At 39.7% G+C, this 23,768-nt stretch overlaps 1 protein-coding gene and 1 long non-coding RNA gene across 17 annotated transcripts in view; one reads left to right on the top strand and one right to left on the bottom strand.

Annotated features, from left to right (window-relative positions):
- PPP1CB (protein phosphatase 1 catalytic subunit beta) overlaps positions 1 to 2,897 on the bottom strand; it is a 35,444-nt gene extending 32,547 nt beyond the window's left edge. Inside the window, exons 1-2 of one of the 2 annotated variants that reach the window (XM_032497275.1) lie at positions 2,765 to 2,897; positions 2,410 to 2,549 (exon numbers count right to left, since the gene is read on the bottom strand). In XM_032497275.1, coding sequence (XP_032353166.1) covers positions 2,410 to 2,461 — 52 coding nt within the window. In that variant the 5' untranslated portion in view covers positions 2,462 to 2,549; positions 2,765 to 2,897. Of the gene's footprint in view, positions 1 to 2,409; positions 2,550 to 2,699 lie in introns of both variants that reach the window. The other variant, XM_032497276.1, reaches the window with a different exon arrangement.
- Positions 2,898 to 2,918: 21 nt separating this feature from the next.
- The window catches only part of LOC106730263, a 135,283-nt gene continuing 114,433 nt past the window's right edge, over positions 2,919 to 23,768 (top strand). For 4 of the 15 annotated variants that reach the window (XR_004326210.1, XR_004326202.1, XR_004326209.1 and 1 more), the window contains exons 1-3: positions 2,923 to 3,317; positions 3,610 to 3,739; positions 16,319 to 16,353. This is a non-coding gene — a long non-coding RNA (uncharacterized LOC106730263). Of the gene's footprint in view, positions 3,318 to 3,609; positions 3,740 to 16,318; positions 16,354 to 23,768 lie in introns of all 15 variants that reach the window. The other 11 variants (XR_004326197.1, XR_004326208.1, XR_004326196.1 and 8 more) reach the window with 9 other exon arrangements.

Here is a 23,768-nt window from a genome sequence, read left to right as displayed (position 1 = left end):
AGTCCTGCTGATTTCCTTCCTGATGTAAAGAAATTCAGGCCAAATTTTAACTTGCACATTTATTTAATACTTAAACAACAACAACAAACAAACAAACAAGCCCCACTAACTGTAGCTATTCTGCTTAGGCAGCTTTACTTGAATTTGAGTTAATTTAATTAGCATGTAACATCACTAAAAATCAAGGCAGACAAAAATTTAAGACAAAAAATAATTACTTATTAGAAAATCCAAGTCTGTTTTGGATGTCTTTGAACAAGTCTAGATTTTGCAAAGGTTGGAAGGAGAAGAGGAGCCTTGAGAATTTAAGAATCCCAAGGAGACACTGTCAAAACTAAATATACTTCCCAGGACTAAGAAGCAAGTAATGATACACTTTACTGACAGAGAGCAGGCTGAAAAGGCCTGAAAATCACTTGTTCAGATTGGGAGTTCCTTGAATGAAGAGACTGAGTCTTACCTTTCGATTCCTGGTGACTAGCACAAAGCAGGTCAATAAATTTCTGCTAATTTAAAAGGGGGAAATGTCTGGGCTAGAATTCACACCAAAAAAAAAAAAAAAAAAAAAGAAGAAGAAAAGAAAATGAAAGAAAAAGATCAACCAAACCAGAACAGAGCCCTTATGTAATTAGAATTCACAGAAACAAATAGAATCACCGCCTATTTTCCCCCCGGTATCTTTTCCCCAATAACCTCGAACAATCCACCAGTGCAGTCTCTTAATTATCTATAATCATAAAAAGATGTATCTGACTTTAAAGGTCCCATATCAAACATTTTAAAACACATACATCTACTGTTTTATGCCTATAAAGTATATAAATAGGTAAATATACGGAAAATAAATGTGAAGAAGCTGAGATACAGCATCAGATTTTTACATATTTAAATTTACAAGCCAAGTTTAAAATGTATAAAAATTAGTGGTGGTCATAAGTATCCCCCAAAGTCAACAAGACATTGAAATTTTAAAGCAGCTATATTCCCTCTTAGAACAACGCATAATTACAAAAAAAATTTTTTTTTTCCCAGAGCAAATGTCTCACTAGCAAGATGTTCACATCCGTTAAAATCCAGTCTTTATAAATAGTGAACACTGACTACAGGCACCAGGGGGCCTCCCAGGAATAACTTGATAGTAAAAGAAAAGGCAAATAAGAGTTCCTGGTAAAACTTTGCTTCGTATTCAGTCTTAACACTGAAGGAAAGCTTTCACATCTGGAGCAAAAACACTGTAGTTTGTTACACAACTAGTACACACAGAACTGATGAGATACCGACACACTGGTTTAAAAAAGGAACTAGCGCTCTTCCCGCCGCCCCCCAATCATACAATCTTCTGTGATTATTTTTCCAAACGTTAAGTACATACTGCTTCACTGCAGCAATTATCTTCAGGAAATTTGAAAATAAGTAACAATACATATGCAATCCTTCGACAGTTTCTGACAGAGGGCTCTAAGATTTTGAAAAATGGCTTAATTTCTTTCCTATACACTCACAAAAAGCAGTTAGTGATGACGCAAATTTTAGCGTAAAGAGATTCACTGGCAGAAGACCGCGGCTGACTTTGAATAATATCCCGGCCTCTCCATCTCTTCGCTTTCCCTCAATCCCCGTCCCTAACAAAACTATCCAATTAAAAACAGAAGGGCCCAGAAACTTCAAAAGATGCAAAGACTTGTAAATGTCTCTTACATACAAGAATGGCTTTACAATACCATTTCTAAGTTTGTTCCGAAAACTGCTCAAACCTGTTAAAATTCTCAAATCTGAAAATCAATACCGTCAGCAAACATGTCTATATATTTCATATTTCTTGTGTGCATTTCAGCTCGATCAAAGACTTTTGTTTTACTATTCTTTAAAGCTAAATAACAAATGGGAGGTACTCAACTCCCGCTAATGTTATCTTCTCCTTAAAGTTCGTCCTGTAGCATCATGTAAAATTGCTGAAGAGATCAAAGAATCGTCTCAAGGAGAAAATTTTTAATAAAATTCCCTCCCGGAACAAGAACTGGAGGCAGCCAAGGGCAAGGCACAAAGAGAACAGAGGAGAAATACACGTTCCACCGGCGTACAATGCACAGGAGCACGCATCTTGGCACCTTCCTTGGGAAGGGTCACCCAGCACCCCGGGGCTCCTCGCAACCCCCGGGCCCGCGCGCCGCCGTGCGGGTCCCCGAAGGTCCGCGGGGGCACTGCCCGCCCGCGAGGACAGCCCCTCTCGTCCTGCCTCCCCCGGCCGTGTTCCCTGAGGCCGCTCCCCCAGGCCCACTAGCTTCTTCGCCCCCTCCTCGGCAGGCGCCTCGGGGCGGGAAAGGGGGTCCCCTAGGACTCCGGCGGCGGAGGGGAAAAGAGGGCAGAGGGACGCGACCCCTCCCCGAGGCCGGCCGGGCCCCGACTCACCCTCCAGCAGTCGGGTGATAAGACTGTCCACGTTCAGCTCTCCGTCCGCCATCTTGTCGGCACCAGACGCTCCTTCCCGGCAGCGGGAACAAGGGCTTCTCGGCGGCGGAGGCTGCGGCGACCGCTCGGCGTTCCCTCACCTACAAGTCACGCGGCGTTTCGACCCCGGTTCCAACTCCCCCTTCCCCCAAGCCCTCCCCCCACCCCCTCCCCACCAAATAGTGGAGCGCGCACACACTCGGAGGCACCCAAGATAAATAAATAAATAAACGAGCGGAGCCCCCACGAACCCGGCCGCGTCAGACACAGCCGCCACCTCCTCCTCCTCGGCACCGCCCAACTCCGCAAAGCTCACCAGCGCCGCCGACGGCCCCACCCGCAGCGCCACTCACTCCACACCGCCCTTCCCCGCCACCGCGCCACGCAGCCCTCCGCGCAGGCGCACGGCGCACTCCTTCGCGGTCCCCCCTCTTCCCCCGGCCCCAGCGCAATCGCACTGGACTCGGTTCTCCCGCCGCCGCTTTCGCGCAGGTGCGTCGCTCTCCCTCGCCACTTCCACTGCGCCGAATCGCCGCAGCTGCGCAGGCGCCCCCGAGGCTCCCGGGGTTTACTGAGCTGGGGAAGCTCCCTTACGCAGAGCGCGCGTAGGCAGCGCTGACCTTCCCGCTTCCAGCTGCTTGGGCCCGGGCTCTCTGCAGCCGTAGTTATGCTCCTCCCACCTCACTTTTCTTTTCTTGGTTTCAATCCCTGGTTTTGCTAGCAATTCCTTGTTTCTGTTAAGCGGGAAAGGCGGACTGCATTACCCATGTTTGAAACTGGGTTTGCGAGTTTGGGAAGCAACAAGGGGTTACTCTGCTGGAAAACTTGACATTGCAAGTAAAGGGATTTATACCCTAAGGTTCCACAAGGTTAGTTGCCTAAGTGTCCCTGGATGAAACAAATTCAAGTGGGCCCTGGAAGGGTCCGTAATAATAATATTTCACATGGTTATTACTCTTCCTTCTATAGAGCGCTTTCACATACCTTGCATCTCTTTCCATTCTGTGGATACTGTTTTTCCACAGTGCTTTAACGACCAAAAAAAAAAAAACTTCATTATATTGCTTAACCATCCTACCTTGTAATTGTTTATGCGTGTATCTCCTGCACTCAACTGTGAGCTCTTACAGGGTAAACCCACTTTTACCTTTGTGCTTTCAGCTCCGGTGCATGGAAGAGAGGGACAAAGAAACCCGGAGACTCAGGAAGGTTGGTGGCCCACCTCTTCTTTCCACTATATAATTCTACTTCTAGAAAGGCAAGTGGAAGAGTAGCCATGCAAAGGATCTAGGTAAGCCAGGGTTTTTGGTCTGTTCTCAGAGGTGGTCAGACCAAAAGTCTTTACTCATTCTTCAGGTGTTTGTCCAGAAACTCAAAACAAGATGCTGCCTCAAACTCAAGGCAGCGCTTCTCGCATTCACATATCACTAATAATAGTTAACATTTGTGTGATCCCTGTTTGTGCTCTGGCACTGTTTTGAATGTTATAGAACATGTGCTATTTCATTTAATCCTCACACCAGCCCTATGAGGTAAGTACTATTATTATCTCTACTTTGTAGATGGAATTTATTGAGGCACAGAATGGTTAAATACCTAGCCCAAATCACACAAGTAAGAGGAGGATCTGGGATTCAAATCTAAGCATCTAGTGCCAGATTCTCTACTCTTAACAGTTGTGATATACTCCCTTTCAGTGTATGTGAGTTGAGATGCTTAAATATGCACGTGCTAGGTCATGGACTTCAAAAATAGAAACCATAGGTTTTGGGGGGAAAAAGCATTGTCCAATCAAGTGCTTTATCATAGTTCAGATGACTTACAGAGATAGGATTTCCTCATGCCTTTTCCCCCTAGCTTTCTCTCCATTTCAGGATTTAGTTTGTGCATTGATGGTGAACATAGAACAGGTGACAGGTTTATAATGGTGGTCCTGTCTGGAGTAGTTTTCACAGACTCTTACTGCTGCCAGTTCATCTTGGGCCTTTAGGGGTGAAGAAATGGATCTTCATCAAACTCTTGTTAAAGGACATTTATTTACACCTTGCTTTATTCCAGAAAAAGGGATTTAAGGTAGACTGCGTAAATACGTACGGTAGGATAAATTAAAAATAAGTGCAGGGTGAAATAGGATGAAAGAAAACTGAGAGTGGGAAAAGATAAGATAAAGCCAACAGTTTTATGTGCAAAATACATGGTATAAGGTCCTATTGGTTCGCTAGGGATAGGTCACAAATATGATTCTAAACTTTCTAGCAACCAAGGAAAACTACAACCAATCAGTAGCAGGTGGAGTAGGTGTTCTGGCTGAGCTGGAACTGGGACTTAAGTAGACCAGTTACTGGAGTTGGATGCCACTTTCCCAAATCTCTTCCATGAGCCTCTTAAATAGTAACAGAATGCTTGGGAACACTTAACCAAGTGTATGTTTATCCTCCAACTTTCATGGGGTCCGTGAATCCTATGAAAAAGGACTTTGAACCCTGTCCACAATTAGGGTTCAAACACATGCAGACATATTTCATGGACAAGGGACACCCAAAGGAAAGTGGATTTCACGGAGAGAACGTGAGCATCTGAGAGAAAATCACCACAAATGGAGTAGGGTAGGATGAGGCCAGTTTTAGCAGAGTTCTGGGAGTCAGAGGACTTAGAGAGTGGTTCTGAGTACTGCCTGCTGCGGCCTGCAGGTGAAGATGCCCCTTCACTGCCACCCCCACCGGGTTTTCTAGTACCTTAGACTCCTGGGAAAGAACAGGCTATCAGAAAAATGAAAGAGCTGTATCTCTGGTGGCCTAGCCAACACTTCTGTGGGATGTCCCTCCAAAAATTTATCTAAGAATTCTGATTCAGACTTCTTCAGATTTTGAAGTTTGACTAGTGCATGTACTATATATTGTTTAACACCCTAGCAGCTTCTAGGGCAGCTCACTACTAACTGGAACATTAATTTTATAAGAGAAAATCAGATGAATATCCATGTCATGTAAGGTAAATAAAGATTACATTTTGTCTCTTATCAGTTCAGGTCAGAGTTGCCATTAAAGTAGGCCCCCCTCCTTTTTCAGAATGAAATGTATTTATTGAAGGAACATTGGAAAACAAAGAAAAAACTAGAAAATCACCTATAATTTCACCAGCCATAGATAACTGCTTTCCTGTCTAATTTTTGAATATATATTTGTATGTATTTTATATATTTATATATAATATGTAATATTATAATTATAATATAAGCATGTTTAATGTCTTTATTTATAATACATATATAGTGGATGTCCCCTGCTATCTGAAAGTAGAGCGTTCCTATGAAACCTTTCATAAAATAAAATGACATAAAGCAAAGAAGCAATTACCCTAGGATGCATCTTGCTAACAGACGCACAAAAATTGAGTTAAAGCACAGATGCTTACAGATACAGTTCAGAGTTATGGTGGCTTGATACTGAGATGCTGAGTATAGTTTAGTTCCTAGGGAACAAGCTTGGCGGTGCCACTGTCACTGGAGTGAGTGCACACTGCCTCTTTAACAACCACTCACTGCAAAACTGATTCTAAGTGCTATTTTTGCTTTTCACCTTTTTTTCATGAAAATGAAAATCCTCTTTGAATTTCATTCAGTGAGTGAAAAAAGATATGTAGATCTTCTGTGACCTTTGCAATGTTGCATAAAATGAACTTTCTAAAGACGGGATAGCTGTGTACCTATTTTATAAAATTGGGATCACACTTCACTTCCATCTCATCCTACTTTAAGTGATTTCTTTTGGTGCCACATTTATGTGAAACTCAGTTTTCAAAGTTTATTTGGACTTTAAAATGTGAATAAGAGATTTGAGGACAGAGGAAGAGGTAAGAGGTAAGAGGTGGAGATCTGGAGGCTGGAGGAGACAGTGCTGCAAGTGGCAACAACAAGAGGCAGTTGGAGCCACCAAGAGGTTCAAGGTTAGGTGGGTGCCAAGGAGGGAGAAGCCTCACTTGGCAGGTACTGACACTGAGGAAGCCATTGGCCTGAGTGTGAGCAATGGCCTGTGGGCAGGGTGGGGGTCATCAATTAGGGAAGCCAGCAGCTTAGAAGCAAAGACACAAGAAGGCTGCTGGTGGTATTGGAGATGTTGGTTGGACCACCACCAAAACGTGGTGGGCAGCAGCTTTGTAGAGCACCCGAGCTTAGAGACCAGCAGACTCTAGAGCAGGAGACTGGCAGGCAATAGTTCTGATTGCATGTAGGAAGCTGCCTCCCACTCTTTCTGGACATGTGGCAGGACTCAGGAAGGATCAGGCTAAGGTCCTGCTCCTGGTTAGAGTAACAGTACTACAGGGCAAACTACTAGCTGGGACTCCCAACCCAGTGGGACTTTAGATGTGGTATGAGGGAGCGAGCTTACACTGGCTCAGTACAGCAGATTGTTAAACTTCCAAGAATTTTGCAAGCCTATTGTTAAAGAGAGACACTTTAAAAACTGAATTATACAGACTTACAGATAAATAAATTATAACAGAAAGAAAGGTAACAATTGCTCAAGACTCATCACATTCTATTTATATTGCTACATTTTACTATTATGATAGTCAAGAGATTGTTAACATATATCTGTATAGTGGAAATACTGTATAATGAAATGCTACTATGCATCTCTTTCCAGTTTCAAGTTCAGTACTAACATATTGGCCATGGTAGGAGTATTGACACCAAGGAAATTAGCACATTCTACAAATCTATGGCTTTTCTACCAGAAAGCTGGTTGTTAAACATTTACCAGCACACCACTGGGTTTATGGAGATATAACATGTATGTTAATGTCCTTGGGTAATTCCAGAAATGTCTGTGGGGGGAAACTAGACTTCCTGATTATAAGGGACTTGGGGAATCATGATTTAGGGTCTTAATAAAATCATGATCTTATTCGTACTTACTAACGGGAAGTGCCTGGGACAGACTAGTGCTGAGGAGCCCAACCATCACTATTCTGAGACGAGAGACATGTCCTTATGGATTGTCCTTAGAGAAGGCACTTTGGAACACAGTGAACAGCAGCGTCATGATTCCTTTTAGTAAACACAGCACAGACTTTCACAGAGGTATTTTATATGCCTCTCAATTTTGGCCAATGGCCAATATGTTGTGAAAGTGAGTAGGGTTAAGTAGCAAAATGTGGAGGTTGTGGTAGTGATATACAGCTATTTGCTGCCCTGACTAATCCAGGATAGGTAATAAATGAATGAATTGACATTCATCAGGCCATCCTTTCATGAACATGATTCCTCTTAATCAAGTCTTTAATAAGCCTTAAATGACAGTAAGTTCTAAATTTTACTAATACACCTTGAGGGCAGCCATTCTGTATATCCAATGTCATTAGCTTTTGTGTCAGCCTAATTCAAGGATATTAAGAAACCAGACAAGGACACATGCATCAGTAGGAGGCCACCTCTGTCAATGCAGAGCCAGGCCTAGGTATACATCCAGGCAGGGCCAAGATTTTCTCTTAATATTTGGTTTTGGTTTCATTTCAGTACACATATGAGGGAATTACCAAGCACCAAAGTTATCAGCTAAGTCATAAGGCGTGTCCTCAGTCATTTTAGCTCCCCAAATTAAAAAGCCAGATGTAACTAAGTGCATGTTTCCCTGCTCTTGACCAGTAATTTCTCCCTCCCCCACTTCTAACTTCCCCAACACACACACACACACACACACACACACACACACTCTCTCTCAGTGGAGCATTGTCTCTTAAGGTAACTCTTTAGTATGTCCTTCAGATAAAATGATCACAAAATAAATGCCTAGTGATTGAAGGAGTTAACTGGCTGTATAGAACTGTTAACTATAAGGCAATTAAAGTTGAGTGGGCAGTTATCACAAAGGATGGCTAATTTTTGAAGAGTTGATCTGTGGCTCTTCTTTCTTTTTCTTGCAGTTAGATGACAGGGCCAGCTGTCTATTTAGGTCGCTCCCAGTTTGTTACAATAAAACAATATCATCTACATATATGGATTGTTTCTCTTTCAATACTCTTCCATCCTGCCCATTCAAAGATAGTCAAGAAATAACTAAATATGTTTGTTGGTGAAGAAAAGAACATCAAATGGGAAAGTTTGTTTCAAATAAAACCATTTAAATACTTTGTTTCTAATAATGGTGGCTCTCCTCATGTAGTATATCCAGATTATGTATGTTACCTTTTCAACTGGAGAAGGTTTACCTCTGAATGGTTTCATAAGTCTCTGTTTCAGTTGGTTTTGGTAAATAAAACAAAACGTTATTAAGTTTTCTAATGTAGTTATAAAATGAGAGGCTCTCCCCTAAGACCATGTTAAAATTAATGGCATGTATCTTCTAAAACTAAAACCAGATGTGTCTGTGAGCTGTGAAAAATATTTGTGAGAGTGACATCCAACACCAATAGATCATTTATGAAGGAAACACTGATTAAAGAATATTTTTGAATTATTCAAATCTAGATTTAAACCACATCCAGCCTACTACAAATAAATTCTTAATTGAAATGCCCTAATATTGCTTGTTATTTGAAGACATTTTACAGCAGATAGACCTCTAAAGCAAAGTGAATAATGAACTGATTCAGTATTTTTGAAATATTTAGTATGCTTGATTTTGTGCTAAAGAAGACGTGATCTTCCCAACTTTCAAGTGGTTTAATGGTTATTTGGGAAAATGACCACAAAATGATTTGGATAGTGGGAAAAGCATTGGCTTGCAGATGGGAGGCCAAAGTAGCTGAATAACTGTAGACAACTCTGTCTTTCTGAACCTTGGCTTCATTCCCTACAAAATTTGTCCATTAATAAATGATCTCCAAAGTTTCTTTTAGCTCTAACAAATCTCTGATTCTAGGACACACAAGTGAAACCCAAAATGTAATATAATATGGGACAGGCTGTCCCCAACTTAGGAACTGGATCAACTCCAAAGGTCAATTGTTTGGAACACAGAATATATTTTCCCACAGAGACTGTGGTACAAGTGGTGGTTAAATTCCCAGATCTATCTGCAAAATCAATTTAATCCTTAATGTAACTGTAGAAGAGTATCCATGGTAATATGGACTCTAACCACCAATTACGTGTAACAAAGTTGGTGGGAAAAGCCATTGAGGATTCTAATTTGGCGCGGCGGAACACATCTATCATGTTTTCTACTACCCTGAGCAATAGGCATGAAGCAATTCTAGTTCTAATTTACAGGCAGACGTGGGCCCCAGATGTGAAACAAAGGCTAGACTGGTGGTGTGGAGAGTAAAGGAAGCACTGATATCTCTCATCCCGGAAAGTGGTGGGCTGAGGACAGTTCCCAATGTCTGGGGGTTTGGCTGCCAGGAGGGGATTGGTTACAAACCAAAGGATAGGAAATACAAGGGCAGAAGGACAAAAAGGGAGTGAATCTGTATGTGCTGGGAACTTTTTTAAAAAGATGCAATTGCTTTTGATCTCACTAGATTTGTGGTTGAGGAAGTTGAGATCTAGGAATGTTAAATTGCATTGAGTTAGTAGCAAAACTAGGACTTGAGTCTGGAATTTATGATTCTTAGCCCAGACCTATCTCTCTTTCCTCTCTCCCTCTGTCTCCTTCTTTCCGTCTCTCCCTCCCTCCCTCTCTCTCTCTCTCCCTCTGTCTCTCTACCCTCTGTCCCTCTCTCCCTCCCCCTCCTCCTCCCTCCCCTCCTTCTCTGATTTTTACTTGAAAGTTATGCTGTCCGAGAATCTATTTTTTTCATCCACCTCTCTTTCCTGCACAGGAATCCCTAAAACCCCGCACCCCCACCTCCATCTTTAGCCTGTTTTTCATCTTCTGGTCTTCCAGGGCAGTCTGGTCAATGATCAGCACAGCAGTTTTCTCTTTTGCCCTAACATCGTTTAACAGTGCCACCAGCTCAAAGACTGACTTTCTAGTTGCTAAGAAGAGGCCCTTCATACTCCAGTCCAGGTTTGAACAAACCACCCAGAGAATGGGACTGAGTAATCCCAAACTCTGGTAACATTGGGGAACTTCCAGTAGTGATGTTTCTGTGAAGACAGAATCCAGACTGGCTGGGAGAGCCAGTGTCCCCGTGCCCAAGTGATGAGCATTGCTCCTGTGTCAGAAAGAAGGCTTCCGGTAGGCAGTTCCTGAGTGTACCACGTACTGGGAGTGTTTACTGATATTATCATATTTAATCCCCCTGAAAGTCCTGTGAGGTAAGTATTTTCTCTTTTATAGTTGTGAGAATGAAGGCTCAAAGGCTTAGGCTTGCCTTGAGTCACCAGGTCAGTCTGATTCCAAAGCCCTGGCTGGAACAATCAGGCAGCACAGTATAAAGATTGGGGCTAGTTAGGTGGGACCGGCTCTGGGACACTGTAGTGAGAGGAAGTGGGGAGTGAGTAGAGGATTGGGCTGGGTCAGTGGCAGTAGTCTGCTTTGATGGCAGGGATAGTTTGCTCACAGCAGGATAAGAGTGGGCAGAAGTTGGGCGATTTCTCAGCAGGGCAGAGACTTCAGGAATGAGGGGGAGGGAGGGTTCATTCACACCTACAGCCAGGGCCTGGGGGAATGCCTGTCCCACACACCTGAGAGGGCTTCCCAGGCCAAACTAACAGTCCTACTGATGAAACCCTGATTTGTCCATATTTTATGCCAGGGCTGCCAGACTAGTTCTCAGAAGTGTGGTTCAGACAGATCCTGAACTTTTGAGAATTCTGAAGAGGTCAGGTAAGGCCACAAGAGAAGTGGTGCAGCTGAGGGACTTGAACTGTGTTCTGAAGCATTATGGGATTTAGATCAGCATCTTTCAGATAGAGTGTCTGTGTGTTTGTTGTCAGAATCATCTAGGGAGCTTTTTGAAAATATCAATGTTTGATTTCCTCTCCCCTTCTTAGGAAGTCCTATCTAATTCTCAACATTGGGAGTAGAGGAATGTGTGTGTGTGTGTGTGTGTGTGTGTGTGTGTGTGTGTGTGTGTATGTGTATGTATTTTTTTTTTTAATTGAAGTATAGTCAGTTACAATGTGTCAATTTCTGGTGTACAGCATAATGTTTCAGTCATACATACACATACATATATTCATTTCCATATTCTTTTTAATTGTAGGTTATTACAAGGTATTTAATATAGTTCCCTGTGCTATACAGAAGAAATTTGTTTTTTTAATCTATTTTATATATAGAGGTTAGTATATGCATATCTGAAACTCCCAATTTATCCCTTCCCACCTCCTTTCCCCCTCTGGTAGCCATGAGTTTGTTTACCATGTCTGTGAGTCTGTTTCTGTTTGTAGATAAGTTCATTAGTGTCTTCTTTTTCTTTTCTTTTTTAAAAAATATATTTTGAAACAATGCCCTGGGGAATTCTGATAGGGACCCCTGCATTCCTTCTCTGCTTTGCACTGGATCTCAAAAAATAAAACAGAACATATCAAAGAGATTGACTCAGGTAGAAGAGCTACTGGAGGGCTCTTCAGGTGAAGGGATTATTTCTGGTGACATATGCGAAAGTGTAAGCTTGGAATGCCTGGGGCAAATGAGTGCACACAGGGAGTGGTAGGAAATAGGGTAGGGTGATTAAGATGGGCAGTCAAAGAGGAACTGGAATGCTGGGAAAGTTTAAATATGATGCTGTTTGAAACAGGAAGCTGTTCACATGTTCACTCATTCAGTGACTATCTATTGAGCACCTACCCTGTGCCAGGCACTGTGTTTTGTGCTGGGAATACAGCAGAGGACAAAGTAAAGCTTTTTCTTGTTGAGCTTATATTCTGATAGAGGAGGGTGATCAGTTCATCCCAGTTTGCCTGGGACTTTCTAGGTTTTAACACTGAGAGTGCCTTGGCCCAGGAACCCCTTGGGTGAAGCAGAATGGTTGGTTTCCTAGGAGATGGAGTGTGTGTGTGTGTGTGTGTGTGTAATACTAGGGGCCATAGAGAAACATGAAGGAGGATATAAGGTTGAGGATAAGGAAAAATGCTTTTTTAGAGAGGGTGGTCAGGGAGGATCTACGAGGACGTGATAAATGAGCAGCAATCTGAATAAAATGAGAGTGAGAGCAAATATCTCAGGGTAGGTTGGCCAGGGGTGATTTCTAGCAGACGGATGTACCGTGTAAAGGTCCTGAGGTGGAAGCATGCTTGGCATAGATGAAGAACAGCCTTGGCAGAGAGGTTGAGAGGAGGAGTCAGAAGCAGAGAGGGGCCAGAGAGGGTGAGTCCCATCAGGAACACTGGATTATACTGAGTGTGCTGGGAGCCCCTGGAGGGCTGAGAACAGAGGCACCACCTAAGCACTCAGGAGGTGGGGAAAACAAGAGTAGGAACAGGAAGACCACTCAGGTTCTTCATTAAGATGTGTCCAGTGACAACGGAAATGCCCAACTATAGGAAACTCCTTAAATAATGATATTTTTGAGTAGCAAAATATCATGCAGCCATTAAATACCTTGTTTCTTCGTAGTTTAGCCATTACTGGATTGCTGTCATTTCTATTTATTTTTGCTAGTTTAAAAGATAGGTAGTGATACATTAATGTCATTTTAATTTGCATTTTTAACAAACCTCTCCATTTTCCACATAGTGATTTACTACATTTAATCAAATGTGCGAACTTTTGGTTCATTCTCCTTAATTATTTATGGTGTACACAGTTGATTTTGACCATACATATTTGAACCTATATATGTGTATCAATTTCTATCAATATATTTTGGATGGGAAGAGCCTATTTAGCTTATATATTGAGCATATGTATTTTTTTCATTCTCTATTTTCCTTTAAATATATATTTTTTGTTCTAGTGTGTTTTGTTTACTTGAACTCATCTATTTTTGTCTCTACCAAAGGCATCCATTAAGTAAAATAGTAGACTGTTGGAGCTTGGAGAAACTTTAGTATCATTATTCTTCTTATAGATGAAGAATTTGAGGGTCCAAGAATATGACTTAATGCCACATCTTTGTCATCTTGTCATCTTTGTAGTAGCTAAAAACAAAATTTTTCCTGTAGCTTGGGTGAATAGAATGTTTTCTAGTTTTAAAAAATATCTCAGCTATTCTTCCATAGAATGAGGTTTACATGAGCCATGTGATATGTAAATTAATGTTTAAACTACTTAAAGCATGAGAAGAAGCATTTGTTTAATACCTTCCACTATGTATTATACTCTGTGTGTGTATGTTTGATAGATGTCTGAGAGCTGTAAGAAAGAAAGCAAAAAAGAACAAAACACACACACACATACACACAGAGAGAAAACCCTGGACTCTTTTCCTGAAAAGTCTCTTCTACATGTCAGTCCATTTGATCTGATATATGTCTACAATGATGACTATCACAAGGTTTCTCATAACAGTGAAACATTGAATGCCTAATGATTAGGAATTAGTTTAATTATGGTGCTTCCATGTAGTGGAATACTATGACGCATTAGAAAGCATGCTGTAGAAGGATGTTTAATAACATAGAGACATGTAATCCATTGTTAATTTTTTTAAAAAAGTAGACTGTAATTAAAGAAGACCTACATAAATGGAGCCCTGTATTAAGATCATGAATTGGAAAAATGAGATTAAGAAATCAATCCTCTTTAAATTAATCTATAGATTCAATGCACTCAATCAGAATCTCAACTACTTTTCTCTTGGGGATGGGAGAAGGTAGTTAAAACTGACAAGCTGTCTCTAAAATGTATATGGAAATGCAAAGGATCTAAAATAGATAAGACAATCTTGAAGAGAAGGAATTATGCTACTATATTAAAATATTAAAATATTTAATATAAAACTACAATAATTAAGATAATGTGGCATTAGTACAGGAATAGATGAACCAATAGAAGAGAGTGTAGAGTCCAGAAACAGACTCACACATGTATGGTTGGGGAAGAATGGTCTTTTCAGTAAATGATTCTGGAGCACCTGGATAGTCTTATGAAAAAAAAAATAATGAGCTTGGACCTCTATTTCATGCCATACACAAAAACTTAATTTGAGATGAATCACAAACTTAAATGGTAAAACAACAGAGCTTCCAAATAAAACATTCTCTTCCAAAGAAGAGAATATCTTCATGACCTTAGGGCTGTCAAGTATTTCTTAAATTGACTTAGCAATTCCACTCCTAGGTATATACCCAACAGAAATGGGTACATATGGCCACTAAAAGACATGAACAAAATGTTTGTGACAGTTTTATTTTTAATAACCAAAATTTGGAAACAAGCTAAATATCCCTGAACAGGAGAATTGATATATAAACTGTATTCACGTGATGATATTTTACTCCACAAAAACGGACAGAAAGCCAATCTACTGTTACATGTGACAACATGCATGAATCACAGACGTTATAATGAATGGAAAATGGAAAACATAAAAAGTATATACTATATGATTCCATTTATATGAAATTCAAAAACAGATAAAACTAATCAAAAATGATAAAAGTCAGGATAAGATTTACATGTGGGACATAGGGATATTGACTGGGAAGGGGCGAGAAGTTTCTGGAGTATTGGAATGTCCTTTATTTTGATCTAGGTTTGGGTTAGACAAGTATATACTTACATAATATATCAAAATGTATATTTATGATTAGTACAATTTACTATATATATAATGCTATATATATTACATATTATACCTCAATATCCTAAAATTAAAGGAAATTTAAATTTTCTTCTTTTTGCTATATGTTCTAAATATTCTCACCTTTTTCCCAGCTATATTTTCAAAAAAGTCTAAAATGAAGGCATGGTAAATTGTAACGAGAGAAAAATAGAAGTTATTATTTTTAAAAGCTAGAATGGAATCTCAGCTACCTATCCAGATTTAGTGCCCTGAGTCCTGGACCCAGCTAAAAATAGTTCAGAGTCTTGCCAGCTGGTGACCTGGGAACTGGGCTATGTTTAGCAGAAATCAGCACGTGAGTGAAATGGGGTAGAGCCAAGTGGAGCACTGTGGATCTGGTAGGCATGGATCTCTGTCAGCAAGCTGTTTAAGCCATGCTTGTGATCAGTATCTCAGGCTGTTCCCCTCACTGCAAGCCAGGGAGTCGTGTAGGCTCACAGTTTACTGGTGAGTGAAAATGAGAGGGAGGAAGAAGAATCCACATTGATTAGAAAGGGAGTGGTCCAGCACTGGGAAACAGGTTGGACATAAAAGAAGTCAGAGTAGCTAAGTCATGGCTAAACCCAGGGTAACCATCCTTTTTTCTTCACCAGGTTAGACTTAATTTTTGTTTTTACAAAAATTTACTCATTTTTCAACAACTCAATTTTATTTTATCTTTTTAAAATTGAAGTATAATTGATTTACAATATTGTGTTAGTTTCAAGTGATTCAGCTTTATATATATATTTTTCAGATTATTTTGCATTATAGGTTATTACAAGATATTAAATATTGTTCCCTGCATTACACAGTAAATCCTTGTTGCTTATCTATCTTATGTATAGTAATTTGTATCTGTTAATCCATACTCCTAATTTATCCCTCCTTTTCTTCCCTTTCCCCTTTGGTAACCATAAACTTGTTTTCTATGTCCATGAATCTATTTCTATTTTGTATATAGATTCATCTGTATTGTTTTTTTAGATTCCACATGTAAGTGGTATTTGTCTTTCTCTGACTTACTTCACTTGTATGATCATCTCTAGGTCCATCCATGTTGCTGCAAATGGCATTATTTCATTCTTTATAATGACTGCATAATATTCCATTGTATGTATGTGTATATGTATATACATCCATCACATTTCTTAAACCAATCATCTGTTGATGGACATTTAGGTTGTTTCCATGTCTTGGCTATTGTAAATAGTGCCACTGTGAACATTGGGGAGCATGTGTCTTTTTGAATTAAAAATTTTGTCTTTTCCAGATATATGCCCAGGAGTGGAATTGCTAGAACATATGGTAAGTCTATTTTTAGTTTTTTTAAGAAGCCTCTATACTGTTCTCCATGGTGGCTCACCAATTTACATTCCAATCAACAGTGTAAGAGGGTTCCCTTTTCTTTACACCCCTCCAACATTTATTATTTGTAGACTTTTTGATGATAGCCTTTCTGACCAGTGTGAGGTGATACCTCTTTGTGGTTTTGATTTGCATTTCTCTAATAATTAGTGATGTTGAAGATCTTTTCATATCTGTTGGCCATTTGTATGGCTTCTTTGGAGAAACATCTTTTTAGGTCTTCTGCCCATTTTTTGATTGGGTTGTTTGATTCTTTGATAATTGAGTTGTATGAGCTATTTGTATATTTTGGAAATTAACCCCTTGTCTGTTGCATCTTGCAAGTATTTTCTCCCATTCTGTAGGTTGTTTTTCATTTTGTTGATGGTTTCCTTTGCTGTGCAAAAACATTTTAAGTTTTTGGTTTTTTTTTTTTTTTTTTTTGAATAAAGGTAGATTTATTTAGAGAGATACATATACCATAGAGTGCAGGCTATTTCAGAAGGCAAGAGAAGGGCCACAAGGTGTGGGATTGGGTGCTTAGTTTAAAGTTAAAGTAGTTACACACTCCATAGACAGAGTGTGGGCCGTCTTACTCAGGAGGGAGAGTGGCCATGAGGTGTGGAGTTTGTTAATTTTTATAGGCTTGGTAACTTCATATGTTAACAAGTGGGAGGATTATTCCAGCTACCTTTGGGAAAAGGCTGGGATTCCCAGGAATTGGGCCACCACCCACTTTTTGACCTTTTATGGTTAGCCTTAAAACTGTCATGGTGCCTATGGGAGTGCCATTTACCATGCTAATATATTACAATGAGTAATAATAATAATAATAAAGCTCAAAGTCTACGGGAAGTCAAATCTCCAGGCATCTTGGGCCTCAAGGCCTACTGAGAGTTGAATTTTCTGCCACCTTAGTGTTAATTGCAGTTATTTCTTGAATGGCTGTGCCCTGCCCCCTTCCTTCCTGTCTCATTAAAAACTTTAAAGTTTAATTAAGTCCCATTTGTTTATTTTTGCTTTTGTTTCTTTTGCCTTGGGAGACTGATCTCAGAAAACATTCCTATGATTTATGTCTGAGAATATTTTGCCTAGGAGCTTTATGGCGCCATGTACATTTAAGTCTTTAAACCATTATGAGTTTATTTTTGTACATGGTGTGAAGGTGTGTTCTAACGTCATTATTTTACATGCAGCTGTCCAGCTTTCCCAACATAACTTGCTGAAGAGACTGTCTTTTGTCCATTGTATACTCTTGCCTTCTTTGTTGAAGATTAATTGACTGTAGGTGTGTGGGTATTTTCTGGGCTCTTTATTCTGTTCTGTTGATCTACATGTCTGTTTTTTGTGCCAATATCATGCTGTTTTGATTACTGTAGCTTCGTAGTATTGTCTATAGTCTGGGTAGGTTATGCCTCTAACTTTGTTCTTTTTCCTCAGGAATGCTTTGGCAATTATGGGCCTTTTATGGTTCCATATAAATTTTAGGATTATTTGTCCTAGTTCTGTAAAAAATGTCCTGGGTAATCTGATAGGAATCACATTAAATCTATAGATTGCTTTGTGTAGTATAACCATTTTAACAATATTAATTCTTTCAATGCAATAGCATGGGCTATCTTTCCATTTCTTTAAATTTAATCTTCAATTTCCTTTATCAGTATTTTATGGTTTTCAGTGTATAGGTCTTTCACTCCTTGATTAGGTGTATTCCTAGGTGTTTTTTTTAAATGCAATTTTAAATGCTTTTTTTTTTTTTTTTTTTTACTTCATGATGTTTCATTGTTAGTGTAAAGAAATGGAACAGATTTCTGTACATTATTCTTGTATCCTGCTACCTTGCTGAGTTCATTTATTAGTTCTAATAGTTTTTGTGTGGACTCTTTAGGCTTTTCTTTATAAAATATCATATCATCTACAAAGAATAATCGTTTAACTTCTTCTTTTCCAATTGAATACCTTTTATTTATTTTCCTTGTCTGATTGATGTGGCTAGAACTTCCAGTACTATTACAACTCAATTTAATTTTTTTATTTTATTTTATTTATTTATTTTTTTACAACTCAATTTTAAATGTTATACTTAGGGAAACCAGTTGCAGAACTATTTAGATTGCAGTGCTTAAAAGTTCCCTGAATGATTTTACTGCTGAATCAGCCTAACCTTAAAAATTAACTTCACTTACCCTTTTCCTTCTATAATGTGCCCATCTAAACTGCAGGAATGACTAGTGTAATTATCCATGTCATAGGGCGGTTTTAAGGCTTAATTAACAGTTATAACCCACTCTGAAGTATTCAGATGAAGAAAGAGTTAATAGGAGTGGTGCTGTTTCTAGTTCTACTTGCAAACTCTGACAAGTTACCTAACATGGTATATGGTACCTTACTTCCAAATGTACCAGCATGGTACCTCCAAGTTTCCACTTGATTTAATAAGAATCACCATTACTCAACCAATGCTAATCAAGAGGACTCTAGTCTACATGGTGTTCATTTTTTAAAGGAAAGTGTAAATGTAAGGGTAATTCACAAGTGACAACATTTAAAGAAGTGACTTTAAACAACTAGGTGTGTTGCTGTTGTCTGTACGGAGAATTTTTAGCCTCAAAGTAAGATGCAACCTGGCCTTCAGGACAGGGGCAAGGATGTGCCAAACTCTGAGATCAAAAGTAAGGTTTAAGTCAAGCACTGTGGATGTTGTAAGTTTTCCTAAAAATAAATCCATCCTGCTGCATGATTTGGAAGTGGCTTTGATGCCACGTTTTCCATCCTTAAGAAACGGAAACCCTGAAATGTCATCCATGAAAAACAATCTGGGAGATGCTACTAAGACTCTGTCAAGGGTATGGTCTCCCTTCCTACAGTAACCAATAAACTTGACTATGCTTGATTAAAGAAAAATCAAATCTGTGTGCAAACTAGAATGTGGTGGACTGAATAATGACAATGAAGATGGTGACAATAATGGTGGTAATAATAATGACAGTAAGCATGTACTGAGGGCTTACTAGGTGCCAGACACTGTTCTAAGGGCTTTACATGTCTGGACTCATTTGATCCCTGCAATAGCCCTAGAAGATAAGACCTATCATTATCCTTTTTTTTTTTTTTTTTAACAGACAAATACTCTAAGGCTTGGAGGAGTTAAGTAACTAACTTGCCAAAGATTTTATAGCTTAGCAGCTAGCAGTGGCTTTCAAAACATTGGTGTGCTTAGAGTTCCCTGGAGAAATAATTTAATTCAGTATTCCCAACCCAAGAACATAGATTCTGATTTCAAAGTGTAAGATGGGGCCTGGAAAAATGTACTTTCAATAAATACCTGAAGAATATTTACTGTAGGTGGCCTTCAGACCACCCTTTGAGAATCAGTGGCCCAGTTCTAGAAAAAAGGAGAGGCTTGAAGTAAAAATTTGCCAGTGTTTCTCCAGCACTGGCCTTCCCTGTCTAGCTGAATAGTAGATCATTTGCCCAGCTGGGACTGTATGTCCTTGCAATGAAAAAAGACTGTTTAATGAATATAGCCTTTCAAAACATCCAACTTGATTTGTTCAGCTTCCATATTTAACACTTAACCGTCTGACTTTAATTTGATTTCTTAAATAGATTTTCCTACCAGGAGAAGACTGTGTGCTAACCAACATGAATTTTAGTTGGTACTCTCATAGGTAATGAATAAATGGCATTATACTCTATTAATTAGTCCATTATAACTCTGATTAATGTGAATTAATTTCCCCAGAGCCAGCTCTTTTCCAAATGAACTGAGACCAATCAGTTTATGAACCTGCAAACTTCAGGGCCAGCATACATTTTGAGGCCTGATTTATCCTTTCCTTAGTATCACTGAGCTGGAAGAAACATTTTGAGACCCAGTATCCTGACACCTCTATCCTTCCAAAAGGGTGAGTTTGTCAAGGTTAATACAACAATTCATAAGAAATCATTTACCTGGGTCCTCTCCTTCTGCTCTTGGCTTTTAAACACCTGTGACCTCTGAGATATGGAGGGGCACGGTGATGAATTTTTAACATCCTTGCCCTGTTGCACTTCTCATATGTCATTTGTTTGACTTGGAACATGGTATCACCTGGTAAATCTAGAAAAGACTTACAATGAGCTTGGCCAGAGACAATGCTGTGGAGACTGAACCAACCCATATTACACACCCACATTGCCTAATTATGTATTTTTAAAATAGAGCAAAAACGCGAGGCCAGGTAAAGCAGTTACAGTTTCCACAGTCCCTCAAAATGAGGCAATCATCAAGGTATTCGTCCCTGCATCCATTCCACATCCATGCTCTGGATGGAAGACTTATTCTTATTCCCACTCTTCTCCTTGCTGGCCACCCTCCAGCCTTCTTTCTCTTCCTGAGCTCACCAAGCCTGCTCCTCCTTTGGGGCCTTGTCCCAGGCCTCCTCACCTGTAATGGTCTTTACCCTCATTTCCCTATAATTGGCTCCTTCTTGTCAGGTCTTAGCTTAAACATCACTCTTCAGAGAGGCCTTCACTGATGATCCCATCTATTACACTATTCAATTCTGTTTTCTACCAACACTTTCCAAGTGCTGATATTTTTCTTATTTATTTGTTTTTCTAATAGTCTGTCTCCCTTGACTGGAATGTAAGCCCCATTAGGTCAAGAATTACCTGTTGTGTCATAATTTCACTGTTACATCTACAGTGCTCCAAACTATGCCTAACACAGGAGAGATGTTTGGGAAGGCAAAAAAAGGAAGATGGTGTGGAAAGGCGTTTATGATCTGAGGCTGATTCTGAAGGTTGGTGGCATCCAACTAGCTGTTTCTTTGCTTACGAGTCAAATATTTGTATCCACCTTCTTTGGAAACAAATCAGAGATCTTAAAGATATGTTGAGTTTATTGCATAAGACTATTTAACAGCAGTTAAAAACCAGAGGAGTTACACTGAGAGCCTCTCCTGGGTATTTGTCATCATTAGCTCAGTCTCATAAGTTATGACAATATGAAATCAGGAAAAACTGCTTAAGTGCTTGAATTCAGATTGTTAAGTTTTAAAGTATACTAAAAAGAGTTATACTAAAGATTTTCTTAGAAAGAGATCAAAAATGCCTTTGTTGGCAGTAAGTGGGGTAATGGCTTCCAAAGAAACCTGGAAGTGGGAAATGAGGTTGCTTTCTGAGAGTTATATGGGTAAGACACACACACACACACACACACACACACACACACACACACACACACACACACACACACATACATACACACACACGGATCTGATAAGTCAGCTGAAGGAGTAAACTAACAGATAACAAGCATGTAACTGAAGACTTTGAAAACACCTGTAAATTCAGCCAAATTGACCCGGGGGTCATCTCAGGATGGCAGGAACCAGAATGTGACTATTAATTTGTGTGTAAAGTTAAAATATTTGGAGAAAGCCTGAATAAACAAAGGCAGTGGGCAGAGGTTTCCTCAGCCTATAGCATGGAAAACCCAAGTCTAAAAACCCAGAAGTTGGTAGCAGCTTTCCAAATACTGTTCGGGGAGAAGGGGCCTTGGCCCAAGGACTTGAGCTCTTAGGTTTCTATGGCAAATGTATCCTTTGATAAATCATCTCCATAATTCTCCTTATTCAGATTTGATGCTCTAAATACAGAATTTAAATGACTTTGCTCCCTGTCTGCAGGGAGCAAATGCCTTGATCTGCTAATATGATGGCCCATTGGCTAGCTGGTTGCATTTAGCATTAAAATGGAATACATTTGAAACATACAGATGGCCAATAGGCACATGAAAAGATGCTCAATATTGCTAATTATCAGAGAAATGCAAACCAAAACTACAATGAGGTATCACTTCATGCTAGTCAGAATGGCCATCATTAAAAAGTCTGCAAACAATGAATGCTAGAGGGGGTGTGGAGAAAATGGAACCCTCCTACACTGTTGGTGGGAATGTAATTTGGTGCAGTATGGAGATCCCTTGAAAAACTAACAATAGAGTTACCATATGATCCAGCAATCCCACTCCTGGGCATATATCCAGAGGAAACTTTAACTTTAAAAGATACATGCACCCCAGTGTTCATAGCAGCACTATTTACAGTAGCCAAGACATGGAAACAACCTAAATGTTCATTGACAGATGATTAGATAAAGAAGATGTGAGATATGTAGCTATATATATAAAATGAAATACTACTCAGCCATAAAAAGAATGAAATAATGCCATTTGCAGCAACATGAATGGACCTAGAGATGATCACACTAAGTGAAGTCAGACAGAGAAAGACAAATATATGACATTACTTACGTGTGGAATCTAAAAAATGATAAAAAATGAACTTGTTTACAAAACAGAAACAGATATGGAAAACAAACTTATGGTTACTAAAGGGGAAAGGAGGGGAGGGATAAATTGTAAAGCACAGGAAATGATATTTAATATCTTCTAATAGCTTATAATGAAAAAGAATATAAAAAAGAATATATAAATGTATAACTGAATCACTCTGCTATACACGAGAAACTAGCATAACATTGTAAATCAACTATACAACATCGTATATACAATACTGTAAATCAAAGTTAAAAAAAGCTTAATGGAATAAATTTGAATTCTGGCTCTATGGCAGTCTCTGTGAGCTTGGGTTAATGAGTCTACTCCTGAGATAAAATTTTAGAGCAGAGTGACTTGTTTTGGCCCCTATGCTGCATGGCAGGGAGTGGACAAGAATTTATACCGCCTGTGACAGGCTGGCTCTGAGAGGACAAGGGCTGCCCTAAGCTCAGTTCCTTCTCCCAAGTTCACCAATCATATAACTCACATTACTTCCTAAGGGGATGTAGAGCAAGGGGAAGACAAGAGGCCAGGAGTGTATTCTGATGGACGCATCCTCCAGAACGCACAAGCCCCAACAGAAGAGACGTGGGTACTTTAGTCCACAAGTTGACAAACTTTTTCCATAAAGGGTCAGATAATAAATACATTAGGTTTTGCCAGCCACAGAGATAGGTAGGCCTAAGAGGGGAACAGAGACCAGAGGGGTCAGACAGGAACTACTGCCTCCTAGAACACTCGGGAGAACGAGGATTTTCAGAACTAAGGTGGAGGGAAAGGTAGGGCAAGATGAGATGTTTAGAGAAAGCTAAGGAGAAAATAACCTTGGCCAGAAATGAGATGATCTCAGGTAATTGGTGGGAAGTACCAAATCCAAGGGCTCTCTGAGACATTTCATAAGGGTTTCCAAGCTGCTCACTCACCCTCTATGGGTCTGTAACTGCCTGGCTCTGCTGGGTCCTGTCAGCTCTCTACCATTCATCTGGATAGAGGGATCTGCCTCTGGAGTTTGGATAACACATCTAAATTGCATCCCAGTGAATGAATG

Source organism: Camelus ferus, chromosome 15 (genome assembly GCF_009834535.1).
Source record: "Camelus ferus isolate YT-003-E chromosome 15, BCGSAC_Cfer_1.0, whole genome shotgun sequence".
NCBI lineage: Eukaryota > Metazoa > Chordata > Mammalia > Artiodactyla > Camelidae > Camelus > Camelus ferus.
This window is presented reverse-complemented; position numbering and strand designations above follow the sequence as displayed.